Source organism: Misgurnus anguillicaudatus, chromosome 24, assembly GCF_027580225.2.
Source record: "Misgurnus anguillicaudatus chromosome 24, ASM2758022v2, whole genome shotgun sequence".
Taxonomy (NCBI): Eukaryota; Metazoa; Chordata; class Actinopteri; order Cypriniformes; family Cobitidae; genus Misgurnus; species Misgurnus anguillicaudatus.
The window spans coordinates 6,271,404-6,290,268 of NC_073360.2; the positions used below are offsets into that span (position 1 = coordinate 6,271,404).

Below are 18,865 nucleotides of genomic sequence, written 5' to 3' on the forward strand. Positions count from 1 at the left end.
ACAAAAGATAATATTCTTTAAAAATGATGGTAAACACACAGCAGATAGTGACCACTGACTTCCATAGTAGGAAAACATATTTTGGATGTATTGTGATAAATGATGAAGAAAATATTTTGATAAATGATGTTAAGCACACAGTTAACGGTACCCATTAAATTTCCATCATTTTTTTATTCCTACTATGGAAGTCAATGGTCATCTGCTGTGTGTTTACCATCATTTCTCAAAATATCTTCTTTTGTGTTCAACAGAATAAAGAAATTCATACAGGTTTAGAACAACATGATGATGAGAAAATTATGACAGAATTTTCAATTAAAGGTGAACTATCCATTTAAAGGAACAGTATGTACAATTTACCAGTAAGAGAGGTTGTACAATTACAGGTAATTTACCAGTAAACGCTATGTGTGAACAAAAAAATTAATTACCAGCATTTAGAATGGATGACGTCAGACTGCGCTGACAGCTTCGGGCCAATCATAAAGTTTTGATACAAAAATACGGACAGTGGATATGTTAACAATTGTTTACAAATACAACACTGAGCTTGCCACGCGCCACAGGTATTGGTAACTTCCGCTTTCTCTCCAGGTTTACCGGTATTTTGATAACTTACTGATGTGTGAGTGATATCTCACTGGTAAAAACACAGAACGTCACTGTGTGCACATTTTTTTATTTACTGGTAAATTCATTCTGGTAAATTCATTGTAATTTACCAATATTACTGCGTGAAAGAGGCCAATAACACAAAACACTAACATAATGATGAACAAGTAACAAAATGTGCAATACCATATCGTTTTACTGAATAATTAATAAATATGACTTCATTTATCTTTGTAAAGAAATCTTATTGCTTGACTGGTTTAAGGTTTAAAATTTAAATATAAAGCAGTTTTTTTGTGAACATTTTAGAAAAAAAATTAAAAATTCTTTTGAAGTATATTTTATATAAAGATATATTGACCAAAGCCATAGCTGTAAATGGTCAATTAATAATCAGTAATCAATTATTAATCATAATCAAATTCATGTGTTCTCATGGCTGTGTAATGTTTGTGTTGAATGATATCAATCAGTCAAGTCCATCTTTTCACGACTGGGCTTTTTTTCTGTGTGTAAAATGATGAAAAAAGGTCAGAGTGCACTTTGGTTAATGTGTAAAAGCAGGTAGTAATGGTCACATAATTCACCTCTGTCCCATTCACGCTGGAACCACCCCCTTACTGCTCTTACAAATATAAACACTAAAGGAAACACAAAACAAACAGTTTTGAATGTAAGGAATATTAAACACAAGTAGTAAACTGCACTGTAAGTGAGCTTTTTCAGAGATGGAAATCTCTAGTTCGTTGCTGTTGGTCATTGTCTTGGCCGTTTTGATGCTGGTGATGTGGTGGAGGAAGACGAGTGGACTTTCTTTACCCCCGGGGCCGATGGCACTGCCACTGATTGGTAACATACATTTGATGGACAACAGGGCACCCTTCAAAAGCTTTACAAAGGTAAGAGAGAATACTATGTGTGTCATGTTACATTAATTGTATATTTAACACATCAGAAATGACATGAAGTACAGAGTTATCTGTGCAGTCAGTGCAATGTTTATCTGTGATACCCGCAGTCATCTGCACTGCTGAATTAAGTAAACAGACAGCTCTATTTTTGCTAACCCGACTTCACTCATCTCAGAATGTTCAGTGTGAACTTTTGTTATGCTGAAGGAACAGTTAATTTCTCTGAACTGATGTCAAAATGTTAACAATGATCTTGTGAACAGTCTGATGATGCCACAGAGAACTAATTGTTGTTTGTTTACATACAAACTGAAATGAGTGAATGTTACAGTACAAACATTTACACACCTGCTGTGTGTGTTAGTAAAGTCTGTTTTCCTAAACAGTGGAGTAAAACATATGGTCCTGTGATGACGGTGTACCTCGGGCCACGGAGAACCGTGGTTCTGGTCGGTTATGACACAGTGAAAGAGGCTCTAGTGGATCATGCAGATGACTTTGCATCCAGAGCTCCTATTCCTTTCCTGTACAGAGTTTTAAATGGCTATGGTATGAGTTATATTTGGGTGTGTCTCGATTTCATAAACAAATCAGTTAAATGTAAGTCAGTCTAAATGTTTTTACATGTTTGTAGGTCTGGTTATTAGTAATGGTGAACGTTGGCGTCAACTGAGGCGTTTCACTCTCACCACACTTAGAGATTTTGGGATGGGGCGAAAGAGAATGGAACAGTGGATTCAAGAAGAGAGCAGACACTTTGTGAAGAGTTTTGAAGAAACCAAATGTGAGTACATAACTTTCCGTGAGTGCAATAATAATGTTAATGTGCTTTATTCAAATCTGTCAGAAATAAAAGAGTATAATAAGTTTTGTTTTCTCACAGCTGAACCATTTGACCCAGCATTCTTTGTGAGTCGGGCCGTGTCCAATGTGATTTGTTCCTTGGTGTTTGGACAGCGATTTGAATATGAAGATAAAAACTTTTTGCACTTGCTCCAGATCATCTCCAGAATTGTACGCTTTCTCAGCAGCTCTTCAGGTCAGGTGAGCAGTTTTCCCAGTATATTTATGACAGGGATCTCCAACCCTGATATGCGTTTCAAGTTAGTGATCCACTATTAAAACTTACAAAGATGCACAAACAATGAGAAATATATAAATAGCTGCCTAGTAAGTCAATTCAGTGCTAAAACAGCCTACCAGAAGTGATGGACTAAATGAAGAGTTTGGTTCCAAAACGCAATAAACGCCATTTTTGAAAAAAATGAGTTACTGCCAAAATCAGTATTATATCAGGTCAGTAGTTAAAAGTAAATTCTTAATTTTACGCAAAATCCAATATCCGCCGTGTTATTCTGTCATCTTTTCTCCCTTTTTTCCCAAAATGCGACAAACGCCACTCCCACTTATTTACAGAACGCAATAACTCCATTTCTGATATTACAGCCCACCGTTCACGCAATGTAAACAAGCAATGGCGGACGCGCGTAGTACACGGAGTCCTGGTTTTCCTCATCTACTTTGTACTACGTGATCAACAAACAAAACAAAATAATACTTTAATTGCATCGCTAAACCTGTGATGGTTTTCTGTGATGGGAAAGAAACGTAAGCCATCAACATCTAATAATTTCCCTGAGAGGCACTCGGGAGACGGGTGCTTGTTCTCCCGACAGCATCAAGCTTCTCATGCTAACACATTGACCCCAGAGGATCTTATGAAAAACTTTCCATAATTTTACTCAAAGTCAACGAAAATCGAGCAGGACCAAAAACATTTTACAGTCGATCGCTGTGAAAGACGTTAAGCGAAGACGTCAAGTAACCGCAATGACAGTGATCTTAATATGACAAAGTAAGTGTTTTGATTAATAACATTAATGTTTATATTTTTAATTAGTGTGTACAACTAGTCAACTAAATGAATATAACATGGCAAAGATGAATGCACATTTATATAGGCTATTGATTCAATAGATTTATAGCATTTTGAATAAAAACTTGTCATGGATTTATTGCATTTTGTGGAAAAAATAATCCGTTTTTATAATAAATCTTTGAAAATCAACTTATGGATTTGAATTGTTTATGTTTTTATAACCTAAAGATGCTGTGTGAAAGTTTGTAACAGAAAATAGTTGTTTTCATCTTGTCACTTTCTTGGTATAGAAAACACGTTTTTACCAAAATTTGTCAAAATGGATTTATTGCGTTTTGGAACCAAACTCTTCAAATAATTATTGTATGAAAACTCACCAAGATGGCCTCTTCTTTACCCCAACAGATGTACAATGTATTCCCGCGACTAATGGACCTCTTACCTGGCCGTCATCGTGCCATGTTTAAAGAGGTTGAAGACATTAAAAACTTTGTTCTGGTTAAGATCAGTGAGCATGAACTAAACTTAGACCTCCAAGACCCTCAAGACTTTATTGACTGCTTTCTTATCAAACTTAAACAGGTATACTGAATTCTCTCTCTGCTTTATTTACCTGTTGTTCATATACTTTGAATAAGTAAACAAGTTTGGTATCCTTTGTCTTTGTGTGTTACGATAGGAGAAGAACAATCTTGACACAGAATTCCACAAAAATAACTTGTGGGCGACTGTCGCTAATCTGTTTCTAGCTGGTACAGAGACCACCAGCACAACAATCAGATACGCCCTAATGCTGCTTATCAAGCACCCACACATACAGGGTAAGATACTTATGATGTGAATGCCTAATATGCCTGTTTATAACCCCTAATGGGCTTTGAACCACAAGTGTTTCTTACGACAGATATGTAGTAAAGACCTACCTGCATCTGCCATGAGTTGTCTTGCTGCCCTAGAAGTCACAACTAAATTTTGAGAATGCAAATGTGTCTGTGCTTATCATCGTCATCCAGAACTAGTAACAAAAAAAAGTGAAGAAGTGATCATCAGGGCCGGATTATCCATTGATGGGATTGGGTGAGTGCCCTGGGGCACAAGCCAATAGCCAACATTTTGTGACCAGTTTTAAGACAGCACAAGCATTTTAAACAAGTACTCGCGCAAGTATGCGACCTGCAAATTTGAAATATTCATCAAGTTGTTATTTCATGTTGATAGAAGAGTAGATTGCAAGCCCACAAGTATGCAGTGGCAGATTTAGGCATGAGAAATATACGTTTATATAAACTAAAAGTAAAAACTATTATTAGCAGTTCCCCCATAGGAGAGCCTACAGGCAGGTTGTGGTCAAGGGGTTAAATAACTCCTCTGGGGAAAAAAGCCCAGTGGGAGAAAAAAAAACCTTGCAAAAATACCTTTATTCAGGAGGCCCAATTGTTATCAGTTCTCTTCTGACATGCTATATCTGCAATCTACGACAATGCTGCAATCCAGTAAATCTTATTACAGGGCATGGAATATATACTATAGACAGAATACTATATAATAAATTTAATGCAAATAGAAATTTAAAGGAATCAGTTGGTTGTTACTGGGCAGATGTCGGCTGGACATCATAATGATGGGACGCTAGTAGATCAGTGGTGGGATGAGCATCATGGCACTGGAACTGGGTCTGTCAGTCGCAGTGTCCTTGAGGGAACAAAACAAGATCCTATTAGCGTAGAGACAGCTCACATGGAGCAGTATTTTAAGATGTATGCAATACTTAAGTTGCAGCGACAGTAGAGATGCCAAAATTGGGTTAATGTGATAATGTTTTTATCGAGTAAGTACTCTTGCAGCTGCATTACAATAGCGGTCAAAAGTGATAGCGGTCGGTTAAATATGATCCAAACCAGGCTAATGCATAACCACTAATGCCGACATAATTATCTAGTCTATCTTGTAGGTTTGTAATAACTATTGTGTCGAAAACTGCACTAGGTCTAGTAATATGGGGAGCGAGGTTGCACCACATTCGAATGCATTTTAAGGTACATGTATTATTTTCTCTTTTATATAAACTTTTTTATCTGATTACTCGATTAATTGATGGAATAATCAGTAGAATACTCGATTACTAAAATAATCGATAGCTCCAGCCCTATTTAGTACCGGTTCTGACACTGATGGAAAAACCTCTTTCAGTAGTTTTGTGGGAACAGGGTCTAATACACGTGATGACGATTTTGATTATTTTATTCGTTTTGCAAGCTCCTTCAGTGTAATAGCAGTAAATGACTGAAGTTATGCTATATTCTAATAGCAGGTGTTACTAGTAAAAGGTAGTTGTGTTTACTATAACTATTTAATAATGACAAGGGTATGTTTGCAGTTGCAGTTGAAGTTCATCTCAAACTGTGTGGCTGTAAGTCAGTTGTTGTTATCATGTTTTTGCTTGTCTCTTCTCTTTCCTCCAGTGTTTTTGCTGTTTTTAATAACAGCAGGTGTTTATTACTAATATCACTTTATTAATGGCATAATTATCTAATTAACTGTAATTGGAATAATATTTATTCACACAGAGTAATATTTACTAATACCACAATGATTTGATGTAGGGGAAATGCAGAAGGAGATTGATCGAGTTATCGGACGGCACAGAATACCTACAATGGAGGACAGGAAGTCCCTCCCCTTCACTGATGCTGTGATTCATGAAGTTCAGCGATATCTAGACATTGTTCCCCTCAGTGTTCCCCATTATGCTACACGTGACATCACATTCAGAGGTTATGTGATTCCAAAGGTAAAAATCAACAGCTCGTACCTTTACTCACTATTTGGTCCTTGAAACTAAAACTGCACAAAACCAAGCCTGGCCTTTAATAAAACAAAACCACACAGTCCAATTATGCAAGCAGCTAAATACAACCTATTCCCCCGGTTTTGCAGACAAGGCTTAGTCCTAGACTAAAACACATGTTTGCGCTGTTTCAACTAACAATAACGTGCAGTGATAGATCTTAAAATATGCCAGTGCTATTGATTTTTGTAAGACATGTTTATAAAAGATGCTTAAACATATTAATTTAACTCATTATGATTTTTAGTTAAGTGCCCTTTAGCTGGTGTAAAATGACAGTAGTTGATGCCAAAACTTTGTCTTTACATAAACATTTACAGTGTGCAATGTATTTAACATTAACTGTTTATCTTTTATGTGTTCGCTGGGATTGAACCCTTTTGCACTGCTTACACCAGGCTCCACCAGGCATATAAACTCACTAAAAGCTTTTATTTCAATTTAATTTATAAAATAGGATTGGATTTGTATTGTAAACCATTTTCCTGCAGTCTTTAACACCGAAGTAGTTAAAATCCACACTATTATCAATTAGCAAATGGTTACTTTAGTAAAGAGCCTTGTGGATTACTGTTGTAAAGGATGAATGCACATTCTTGGGCTTGAAGGAAGTATACCCTGTTTCTGTTTTAAAGCTTGGAAGAGCTATAGGACACTTTCTAAAAAAACTGAAAATTTGTCTGAAAAACTATGGATATATGTATCTCAGATAGCTTAAGGGTGAGTAAATCATGAGAAAATTTAATTTTTTGGCTGAACTCTCCCTTTAAGGTGAAAGTTTCTGTGTTATCGCCTGTTGCCATACACACAAGAACAGCAATACTTAAGTGCACTGGAAATAGTCACATCAAGTCCAACACAGTATACATAGCCAAGGGTTGGTTAGTAATATATTATTATTATTATTATTTTAAGAAAGAAAAGGAAAACTAGAAAAAGACAGTAAATCCTATATTAGTATGTAAGGTAATGGCAGAGGAGATGGGTTTTTAGCTGATTATTAAAGGCAGCTACAGAGTCAGCAGTTTGTATCGCGGCCGGCAGATCCTTCCACAGTTGTGGAACAGCTCCTGATAGGTTGATAGGTCCTGATAGGTTGATTAAATCATATGACAAAAAATCACTTCATCGTATTGTGTTGAATTTGAAATTTCTATAATTTTTTAACAGATTTTAATTTCTCCAGGACACAGTGATTATTCCCTTGTTGCACTCTGTCCTAAGGGATGAGGGACAGTGGGATACACCTTGGACATTTAACCCTGAGCACTTCCTGGATGCCAATGGCAATTTTAAAAAGAGTCCAGCATTTCTGCCCTTTTCTGCAGGTAAATGTTTTGGAAGGAACAGCAGTCTCTATTTTTCTATCTTTGTAAAAGCACAGTTTTTCTCAAGTTGTATGGAAGGACTAAAAATACTTATAATTTTAACATTGTCCTGATATATGCAAAATCTTTAAACAACGTAATCTGTCATAATACAGTATTTTAACTCTTATAGGCTCTATTAATGTTGCCTTTTAAAAATTATACAACGTTTACCTCATTCCCTGCCAGCCTTTTTTTTTAAAAGTTGCCCGCCAACATTTTTTTTGTAATTTTTACAAAGTTTCACAAAATGCCTTCCATGAACAAACAAACAAAACAGGAAAAAAGCATTTCATCCTATATGTATTTTTTCTCTGCTTACAAACTCTTTAAAATGGGTATTTTCTTTTTTTTTTTGCTTTTTTATAAATTGGGTAAGTGTGCCATCTAGTGGTTAATCGCGGTATTATAGATAACCATAAAAACTCATCAGGAACACACTTTTTTAATGCAAATGTGATAACTGAGATAATGAGATAACTCATCAATGGCGGGGAAAGAGTTTATCAAACCTCTAGAACTACAAAATCTTACTAGTAATGATAATGATATTAATGATCAGTCATATCATGTGTCTTTAATCTACACAGGTAAACGCTCTTGTGTGGGAGAGTCTCTGGCTCGTATGGAGCTATTTCTGTTCATTGTGTCTCTCCTTCAGAAGTTCAGCTTCAGTAGTCCAGAAGGTCCAGATGGCGTAGATCCAAGTCCTGAACTCAGCGGCTTCGCCAACATGCCTCGATACTATAAGTTGATTGCCTCCCCACGCTGACCAACATGAATATTGAAGCCTGCCTAACTATGAATTTTGTGAGAAAGAGCCTAACCACAATCAACACTGAACAAGTTGTTTATCTTTTAAAGCTTTAGTCTTTTAGTCAAAATTCACATCCCATTTTTACCAATATTTGTTTAAATGTTAATTAAAGCTTATGTAAACAGTCTGTCAATAATATAATATATATGTATCATGTTGTATAAGCTGCTCCAGTCCAGTGGTCTTAGCCCTACCCTACATCTTAAGTCCCTAACCTGCCTACTAACCTAATTTTACTGATCGTATAACTTCTGCCCTGAAACTGCTGGCCTGATGCTGCTGGTTGGAAACTGCTGCTGTATTCTCATGAAATAGACCAGAGAGACAGACAAGACATATGTTGAATAAATGTATATATTAGAACTTGTAGGGGAGGTTTAGTGGTAAGAACTCTTTACTGAAGGTTTGAAGGTCGGTGTAGTCAATAATTCAAATTGTCATCAGTTAGAAACTCCCTGCATTACAGAGAAACTCCAACTCCATTTAAGTACTGTATTTAGCAATACACCTATATTATATTTAGCTGTAATGCTTATGCAAAATCACAAATCATATCATTAAAATGCACTTTTGGCATGTTTTCAAAAATAAATAAATAATGAAACAAAATTAAAAAATTACAATATATCTTTTTCACTACACATAAGTGTTTAATCTACTGTATGTAAACTATCGTTCACAACAGACTTTCATAATACTGTAACTATCAAACTTTTCATTTAATATTTTCTCGGTCCATTTAACCTCTCGATGCACACTAGCTCGGGGTGGAAAGACGTCAGTTTTTTTAACGCTGCTAACAATATCTATATAGCCTACTGTCCACAAACAATAATAATATTAACATTACTATACATCGTTTAAAAGGTCTACGGGTTTAGCATCAGTGTATGGTCTCTGTTTTGAGATACAGATGCTCTAGCATCATAAATATAGTATTTTGTTACAGAAGTTCAGATGACAACATGCAAAATATAAACGGGACTCCTTACCTTTATGTTGGTATAACGATCGTAAATAGAATCCAGTCTGTTTCAGATGTGTGAATAACCCATAAAAACTCTCCAATAAAATACATTCAATGATTATTTTTGTCCACAAATGCGTATAATCTGTGAAATATAGATATATTGTGCATTGTTTACATCAGATTTCACATGCACGTCTTGTAATAGAATATAATATACAATCTGAGGACTATTTACATCGTAACACTTGTATATGAGATTACACTCACGTTCAAAACCAGCGGTCAAACTTTGTTTCTAAAGGTAGGCGGGAGTATAATACATAATATCCAAACAGCTCTGTCAAATATCGTGACGTTATCTGACTCACTTGTCCTCCAATGACTTCATGGAAAATATTGATAGACAGAACGTGTAGCCAATTAGATAACGAATCCAACGATCTTTGTGTGATGTTTTCTTTCCTGGTGTGGAAACAGCATTTTATACGCTTACATAAGGATAAATAATAATAAGAGTGAATGTGTATGCATGTAAACAAAAGACTTTTATTTGGGGGCTGACTGGCACTTAGAAAAGGCACTAGTCTTACAAAAACTCTTGCAAGAATCTCATTTTTGGGCCTATTGACTTCAAACGTGAGATATAACTTCTTTAGACTTGTGGCTTTGACATCATTGCATTTCTAGGTTTCACACACATATTTATCATTAAGATTTTTAGTATTAAAAAAGATGTTATGCAAAAAAATATATATATTACAATGTACTTCAGCCTCTCTAACTTTTTTAATTTTTATCTTAAAATAATTTTGAAACCTGGAAAATGAAGGTTATACTCTAAGGGCCCTATTTTAACGATCTAAGCGCATTGTCTAAAGCGCACAGCGCAACGTCTAAATGGGCGTGTCCGAATCCACTTTTGCTAATTTAACGACGGGAAAAATTGTTTTTGCGCCGAACGCATGGTCGAAAAGGGTTGGTCCTATTGTAATGGGAGTATTTTGGGCGTAACGTGCAGTAAACCAATGAGAGTCACAGATCTCATTCCCTTTAAAAGCAAGTTGCGCTGGCGCTATGTCTAATCCCTATTTAGATGACGGACTTTGTAAACTGAAAAACTAAGCGCAGGAAGAAGATCCCCAGTTTAAGATTAATGTTAAATAATTGTGTTGTTTTTCACTTGTATTGAAATTGTTGTTTTTTTGGATTAAAACCTTTAAAACCCGTTTTCTTTTAGTCATGGAAGTAAAAAGCAGGCTTGTAATTGCTTTAAATGTATGGCTATCCAATATCATCAAAACATAATTTACAAGTATGTAAGATAAGGTTTGTACTCTAAAAATACTTTATTTGTAACAGGAGATAAAGAAATTACAAACGGCTCTCCTCACGTTTCAGCACTTTGGACAGCGTTTTTTTTTAGCAAAGAGTTTTTTTAAGCATTACTTACAAATGTTTCTCATCTCACCATATCCACAGATACATCATATACAATAAATCCGTGAGGTAGCATAAAAAAAAAACATTTAAAAACAGACGCATTTGTTCAAAGCAAAGCATTTATTTACTTATCAGGCTGCAGGTGAAGCAGCTCTTTGCGCCTTCTAACGTCTCATAATTACTCCTCATTTATAAATATGTCCAAGAGACTCAATAATAATCTTTTACATTCAATCCTTTAATCTTTCATATTTAAAAGCATTTTTGTGCTGCTGCGCATTTATGTACTTTGTGATAAGCAAACCCGCGTTGTCCTCCCGTTTATAGGCGCATTTTACTAATGCGCTCTTTAAAATTGCGCCATTGACTTTAGACTTTAGACCAGGTTTTTGTTGGTCAATGGCGTAGTCTATTTTAGTTGCCTCAAAATAGCAACGCGCCAACAATGCGCCTGAACACACCTCATTTTCAGACCAGAACGCCCATGGGCGCAAAAGGGGGCGCAAATGCATTTGCTATTTAAACAACGCGGCGCTAAACGTGAAAATTAGGGTGGAAACTAGCGAAAGACACTTGCGTCGCTCATTGCGCTGCATTGCGCCGGGTGTAAGATAGAGCCCTAAATGGTTTAGTAAAAACAGCCCTTATAGTGAAAGTAGGTCTTTTCATGGTTTGGGCCATGTTTGGACCAAGAGTGAGGGTGCTTTTCAAGAGGTAATTATCATTACATCAAATACATTTTTTGACTATAGTCTAGTGTAGTGCAATAATGTAGTCTAATTATCTAAAGCTCAAGGTACATTCAAATTATCAAAAGTCAAAGTCTCTTTATTTGTCTCCCTAGGGAGAAATTTGGTTTGGAAATAAGGGAATTGCTACAGGACAAAATTAAGACAAAGACACAGCACAGGTAAAAAGATGAAAACAGATAAAAAAGATACAAACAAGTACTTAAAACATTTAGGCTACACAAGTAGCTGTGCAAATTTGCAATCCACTGTACCTTAAAAAACAATTAGTGCAAAAATAATATCGTGTCATGATCATAAATAACATTCAATCACAAGTATCCAAGTAATATTATTATGATCCTAAATAGCATACAGTCACAGATATCAATGTGATTAAAATAATTGGAAACTATAAGTAGTCTCACCTACATTGCTGCTTATTTATAAGATTAATAGACAGAGGAACCAGTGAGCACTTAAACCTGTTGTATTTACACAGGGGAACCCTATACCTCTTTCCTGAGTTCAAAAGTTCAAACTCTGAAGAAAGTACATGTGAGTTATCTGATATAATGATCTTAGCCTGCCTGATTATTGTCTGATCAAAAAGTTCACCCGGATTTAGAGGTGCAGGGGTACCCATGATCTTGCCTGCTGTCTTGACCAAATTAAAAATCTGAGTTTTTGATCTAACTGTCAGATTTCCAAACCAGCTTGTGATACCATACCGAAGAATGGATTCAATAGTTGCTCTATAAAAAATTTACATAATATTTTCACTGACTCCAAACAACCTAAGTCTGCGCAGAAAATGTAGGCGCTGATGGATTCTAGCACAAATACATGTAACATGTGTACGCCAACTCAAGTCATTGTCAATAAACACTCCTAGGTATTTAAAAGATGTCACCTGCCTGATATCATGTCCATGAATGGCCACAGGTCTCTGATCTCCAACTGATTTGGGGTCAACCAGCATTTCCACAGTTTTGCCTGTGTTAATCTGTAGGTGGTGTGAATCACACCACTTGACAAACTTGTCCACAGCATCTTGGTGAGTGTTCATTTTACTTTCAGTGGTAAGCAAACTAAGAATAACGGTATCATCTGAAAATTTTACTATGTGTTGATTTGGTTCGGAACTGATGCAGTCATTTGTGTACAGTGTGAACAAAAGAGGTGAACTGACGCACCCCTGGGGGGCGCCAGTGCTGCACACTGTTAGATCAGACAGAGAAGAGTTGAACTTCACCTGCTGTGGCCTGTTTGACAGAAAGGAGTGATACCACCTAATTAAAAAAGGATTTACATTTAACTGAACTAGTTTCCTAAGGATGATATCTGGCTGAATTGAATTAAAAGCAGAACTAAAATCAACAAAAAGCAGTCTAGCATATGCAGCAGGACTTTCTGAATGCTTTAAAGTTAAGTGCATAATAGTTGATATGGCATCACTTGAGCTACGTTTTTCTTTGTAAGCAAACTGGTATTTATCTAGAGTTTCTACCACATTTGTGTGCAGTTTCTCAATCATAAGCGACTTCTCTTTCAAAAGAGGCGTTTCTATATCTGGTTGTCATAAACCAGTGTTTCCCAATCCTGGTCCTCGAGTACCCCCTTCCAAAAAGTTATAGATGTCTCCTTATCTAACACACCTGATTTGACTCAACAGTTGTTAGGGAGACATGTTATCCATTCTGGAAGGAGACTGATTAGTTGAATCGGGTGCTTTGAATGAGGAGACATCTGGGGCTTTCTGGAAGGGGGTATTCGATTACCAGGATTGGGAAACACTGTCATAAACAAATGAGTAACGTCCACTCCAGTAACTGACAAGAGGTGGATGACGTGAACTCCACTGCTTCGTTCTCATTGGTAGTCTCTACCGAAAGCCCTTATAATTTGCATAAAGTTAAACATTTCTCAACTTTGTTGCACGACTGGACATGCCCCATCCAGTCACCAACGGTGACTGTCGCTTGTGTCGCCCGAAGTTGCCAAGCTTTCATTGAAATCAATGAGATTGCGTCGCTCTGCTACTGCTAGTCGCTGCTTATGTGAATGAGGCTTCAGTCAGATTGGATGGGGACCGTTGGTGGACAGCCATTTTCAGGTCACTGTAGGGATGTTTAATGGGGTTCAAGTCAAGGCTCTGGCTGGGCCATTCTAGGACATTCACACAGAATGTGTCCCAAAAAGCTACGTGTTGTCTTGGCTGTGTGGATAGTGTTAGATGAACATCAAATACGTCCAGTGGGATTTTTTTTATAGAAAAATACTAAAAATATGGGACAAATGCGTGAAATTTTTTTTTAAGGGGATGTTGGCGGGACAAGCAGGGTATCTATCTACGGCAGGACACCATGAAGGAAGACACTGCATACTAAAAAGATCATTGCTGCGCACCTGAAGTTGGCAAAAGAGCACATTGACACTCCACAACGGTATTGGCAAAGTGTTTTGTGCAACCTGATCTCACAAATTTCCGTGGCATAGTCACGGAATTTTAGGCTCATTTTTCCGTGGCATTCTCATGGATCTCCGCATTTTTCCGTGGCATTCTCACGGATTGGTTACTCAACTGTTTTGTCCTATTTTCTTACCATTTTCGCTTGGTTTAGGGTTAGATTTAGATGAAATGACATCCCTACCCAAACCCAACTCTAACCCCAACGCCAGGCAACAATTGTTTAAAATTTAGAAAATATAAAAGAATAAATCAGAAAAAATAGTATAAACCAATATTTAAAGTGACATACTAACGCAAACACCAAATCTAACCCTAAACCGAAGCGAAAATGGTTTGAAAATAGGAAAAAGCAGTTGAGTAACCAATCCGTGAGAATGCCACGGAAAAAGACAGTCCGTAGCAGGGCCACGGAAAAATGAGGAGATCCGTGAGAATGCCACGGAAAAATGAGCACAAAAATCCATGACTATCCCACGGAACTTTGTAAGATCATGTTGGTTTTGTGGACTGATGAAACTAAAATTAACTATTTGTAAACAACACACAGCATTACATCAGGTGTAAAAAGGGCACGGCATATCATCATGAAACCATAATCCCAACTGTAAAGTATGGTGGAGGAAACATCATGATTTGGGTCTGCTCTGCTCCATCAGGGCATACATTTCTACTCATTTGAGCATATATTAGGCTTTGTGCCCAATGTAAGCAGTCAAACTCAGAGGGAAGATGTGAACACTGAGCAGTGACCAATGCAACATCAAACAAGATTGAAATTACTTTAGACATCATGGAAAGATTATCAAGAGCTGGCTTACCTAAAGGTCTATAGTCACCCAAGCAAAAAAAGATGGCCAGTTTGGTGGGATGCAGATACCTAGTGTAGTGTTCCTTAAGAGGTGTAAAACATCAGTCCTCTGTGACACGGGGTGGCAAGTGTGGAAATAGAGATACCTTTTAGACACAGAGTTGAGGCCAGTGAGAAAGCTGCTTGAGGAGGGAGAACTTTGACAGCTGCAATTGATGCAAGCATTACATGTGAAGGCTGCATAAAAGTAGAGTTTTGTCTGTCTAGAAACACAGAGACTAAAGAAAGGTGCAAACACCTGCTGGCACCAAGTCTTATTAAATATAGAGTAGTAGAGAAATGAATAATTGCCTTTAATGTGATTGAGGAATAGATCCAAACGAATGCAGGCCAGCAGACTCCTTTGAGTTTCCTTGTAAACACGTTGAGTTAATCTCTGGAAGTTATCCTTAGGAAAGCAGGAGACGTTGTATCACTCCAGTAGAACTGTGATAAAAAAACTGTGATTGTAATATTGCAAGACTGGGACAATCCACCATTCTTACAAGATACACAAGAGTAAGGCCCAATTCTATTTTATACCCCTCCCCCTTGCCCTTACCCCTACGCCTACCCCTTCGCCTTGGCCCTTGAAACTGAGTGTCAAGGGGTAGGGCTGAAAATATTTCCTTAAGAAATGGGACACCACTACTAGAACGTTGTACGTCATCATAAGTTGTCGCTAGCTCCTACATCATAGATGCGCCGATGTTTATCACGACGCCATCGGCAGCTGTTTATCACTTCCAACTTCAAGATGCCATCGGTAGCTGTAGTGATGTGTGTTGCTTGGGCGACAGCTATTTTTATGCATTTGTCTTCAGCTCTTCGCAGAAGACAAATGAGATGATGATGTGTTCAATGCCTGTGTTTGCTGGAGGATCAGTTTATGGTATGTATGGCTGCACAGACGTTTTGTTTTATTTAAAATAACGTTAGCTAACTGCACAACTCAGTAACGGTAAAAGCTGGTCAGATAAAACTTGTGGTCTTGTAATTTATGGTGTTGTATGAACCCGTTGGAGTTACCAACCTATGTTTGTATTCATATATGCGTTTATCCAACTGAATGACCCTTTGATGTGACGTGATCATGCACGAATGTCTGTTGTTTGCAGCATAGCTTACCTCATAAAAATTTGCCGTGATATTACAACGAATGCAAAAAATCTAATAAAAAATTACAAGGTTATTCTTGTTATGCCATGTTACTGTAAACATTAAAACAAATGTTTTTTCCTACTAAACAATAGTTAAACTATGGTATTTGTGTGGTAATGTTAATCAACAGTTAAAAAGCTAGGCTATAATAAAACCATAGGAAGTTTTCTTAAAGCAACACTATGTAGTTTTTTTACCTTTGAAAGTGGCGGTGGAGGGTAGGAAACACAGCCCCGCCCCTCCCCCTGCCTGCAGAAGAGTGTCTGATATTAGGCACTGTTGTGCTTTTCAACCACATGGGGGAGCTGTAAGTTATTTTTACATGGAAACTACATAGTGTTGCTTTAAGGGCTGTGACGTTTGTTTTGGGTGAGAGGACATGTCACCAGATGTAATAAATGTTTTTACTATTCAGAACTTTTTTTCCCTAGGCTGGCAGTCCAGTAGCATACTACATGGTAAACCATAACGTGCCCATCTTGCAGTTGTGGCTTGATGACGAGTTAGAGCTCAAGCAGGATTTCCGCCTGAGCAGAACAGCAATGAATGCTTTGCAAAGGCTCTTACAAAGAGAACAGGACCATGGCTGGGGTCATCAGTTGTAAACTCTTATCTATGTTTACTGGCTCGCACACGGACTCTCGTATCGGGTAGTCGCCAATGTTTTCAATGTGCCAAAAGCCACAGTCCACCACGTTATCCACAGAGTGGCACAGAATATATGGGAAAACGTGAAGAAAGCCATCGCTTTCCAACAAGCAGAAGAGCTACAGGCAGTGGGGCAAGGATTCGTCCAACTGTCAGAAACCCATGCCTTTAAAGACGTTGTTGGAGCAATAGATGGCACCCACATAAGAATCAAACCCCCAAAGCGGCACCAAATGGACTATTTAAACTGCAAGGGCTTCTACTCCATTAACATGCAAGCAATGTGTGACTCCAGTGGACGCTTTCTGGACATTTTTGTTGGCTATCCGGGGTCAGTTCACGACACACAGATATTGAAAAACAGTTCTTTTTATAGGGCCCAACGTTATTCACCTTCAGGGTACATTATTCTGGGTGATGGCGGCTATCCTTGTTTAGAAACCCCAATCTGCTTGATCACACCCTACAAAGAGCCTGTAAATGGACAAGTCCAGGGCCACTTCAATTACTTCCAGTCAAGGGCCCGCAGCATAATTGAAAGGGCTTTTGGCATGATGAAGACAAGATGGAGGTCAACACTTTTCAGAGCCCTAGAAGTCAAACCTACATTTGCTCCCCAGCTCATTGCATCCTGTGCATTTTTGCACAATGTATGTTTAGATAATGGAGACATGCTTGAACCTGATGCTGACATTTCAAGGGACAATTTGGACTGCCACCCTCCCCACGAATACCTGGCACCCAATGAAACATCTGGAAATGCAACAAGGGACAGACTGGCTGCCCTAGTTTCAGGCATTGTGTCAGCCCTGTGAACATCCAGAAATACAGTTGTACTTCTCATACAGTTTATAAAGTTGCCTATTTTAAAACTGTTTTTATAGTAGTTGTTGTATTATAGTATATGTAATTTTGACATTTAAATGTGTATGTCATAAAAATGTTTATTATATATATTAGGGCTGTCAATAGATTAAAAAAATTAATCTAGATTAATCGCATGATTTCATGAGTTAACTGCGATTAATCGCAAATTAATCGCACATTTTTATCCATTCTAAATTTACCCTAATTTAACACTTTTCAGGTTTTTAATATTCTAATCATATATACATATATAGATGCTTTATGCAAATGTATGTTAACAACAGCCTGTTTACATTTTAACAGAATCACCAGCCATTGTTTTGTATATGAATTTTCCTTTCAGAAAATTTTCTTTCTCCATTTTTGTTTGCTGCTGCATCATTTGTGACCTGTGCTGGCAAGTTGAGTCGGAATTAGCAAATTTAAAAAAAATAGTTGTTCATATTTTGACATTCTCTATTAAAACATAGAACAATGCATGAATTGTTGAAATATAACAAAATATGACAGAACTACACGTGTTTGAAGTTGAAAGAGTCAAATTACCACAAACATTTCCACATCCATACATTATATTACCACATCAATACCTTAAAATCACTGGTAAAACTAATAGATTTAGCACACACAAAGCAAAAACATCATCAATGTATGTTCAACTTTTTTTCCTTTTGTTTGATTGACATTGAGACAGACTGCTTAAAATCTAAGTGATCTAATATAATGTTACACATCAGATAGTTTTACCCAACAGTTAACCAAACATCTACTTAAAACATAACACATTATAGAGCCTACCTGCGTGAATTCTTATCAAAACAGATATTTGTAAAACTGTAATTTTGTGTAGATGTCTATATATCCCAGGGCCGTGCACAGACATTTTGAGGGGCAGTGGCCCAAACCAAAAAGGGGGCAAGGGGGGCACAATTTATATGGTTTTAACAATATGATGTGTTATAGATTAGTATCAAATAATATAAGTGATTATAATGGAAAATAGACTTTATAACAAGATTTAGAGTGTGACAAAACTTCTTAATATTCTATATGATTTACATGCTGAAGCTTTGAATCCATGTTTGCAATTTTGAACAGCTTTTGCAGCCTCCCTTCCAACTCTGTCTTTTTTTATTTAAAAAACATTGTTTTTTATTTTTTGTCGACAAAGTGTGCCAACAACAGCAAATTTGGTGTTATTTATATTAGATCTCATCGGGTACATTACTCAATAGACAATCACTGTAATTCTAAAAATGTTTGCTAAGTTGTTAGCACTTTAAGAAGACAGAGA

At 37.0% G+C, this 18,865-nt stretch overlaps 1 protein-coding gene across 3 annotated transcripts; it reads left to right on the forward strand.

Moving 5' to 3' along the window:
- Positions 1–1,244: 1,244 nt before the first annotated feature.
- Positions 1,245–8,806, forward strand: LOC129437611 (cytochrome P450 2C23-like). 3 transcript variants are annotated; one of them, XR_008642313.2, is made up of 10 exons: positions 1,245–1,514; positions 1,913–2,075; positions 2,161–2,310; positions 2,410–2,570; positions 3,811–3,987; positions 4,085–4,226; positions 5,783–5,815; positions 6,009–6,196; positions 7,424–7,581; positions 8,211–8,350. XR_008642313.2 is itself a non-coding variant. In XM_055195861.2 (10 exons), the coding sequence occupies exons 1-10, from the start codon at positions 1,344–1,346 to the stop codon at positions 8,390–8,392; spliced, it is 1,509 nt and encodes a 502-aa protein (XP_055051836.2). In that variant the 5' UTR covers positions 1,250–1,343; the 3' UTR covers positions 8,393–8,806. The 3 variants fall into 3 exon arrangements, 2 of the variants coding, with proteins under 2 accessions (XP_055051836.2, XP_055051837.2); XM_055195861.2 differs by having other exon boundaries at positions 1,250–1,514; positions 7,440–7,581; positions 8,211–8,806; XM_055195862.2 differs by lacking the exon at positions 5,783–5,815 and having other exon boundaries at positions 1,254–1,514; positions 7,440–7,581; positions 8,211–8,806.
- The last annotated feature ends 10,059 nt before the right edge of the window (positions 8,807–18,865 follow it).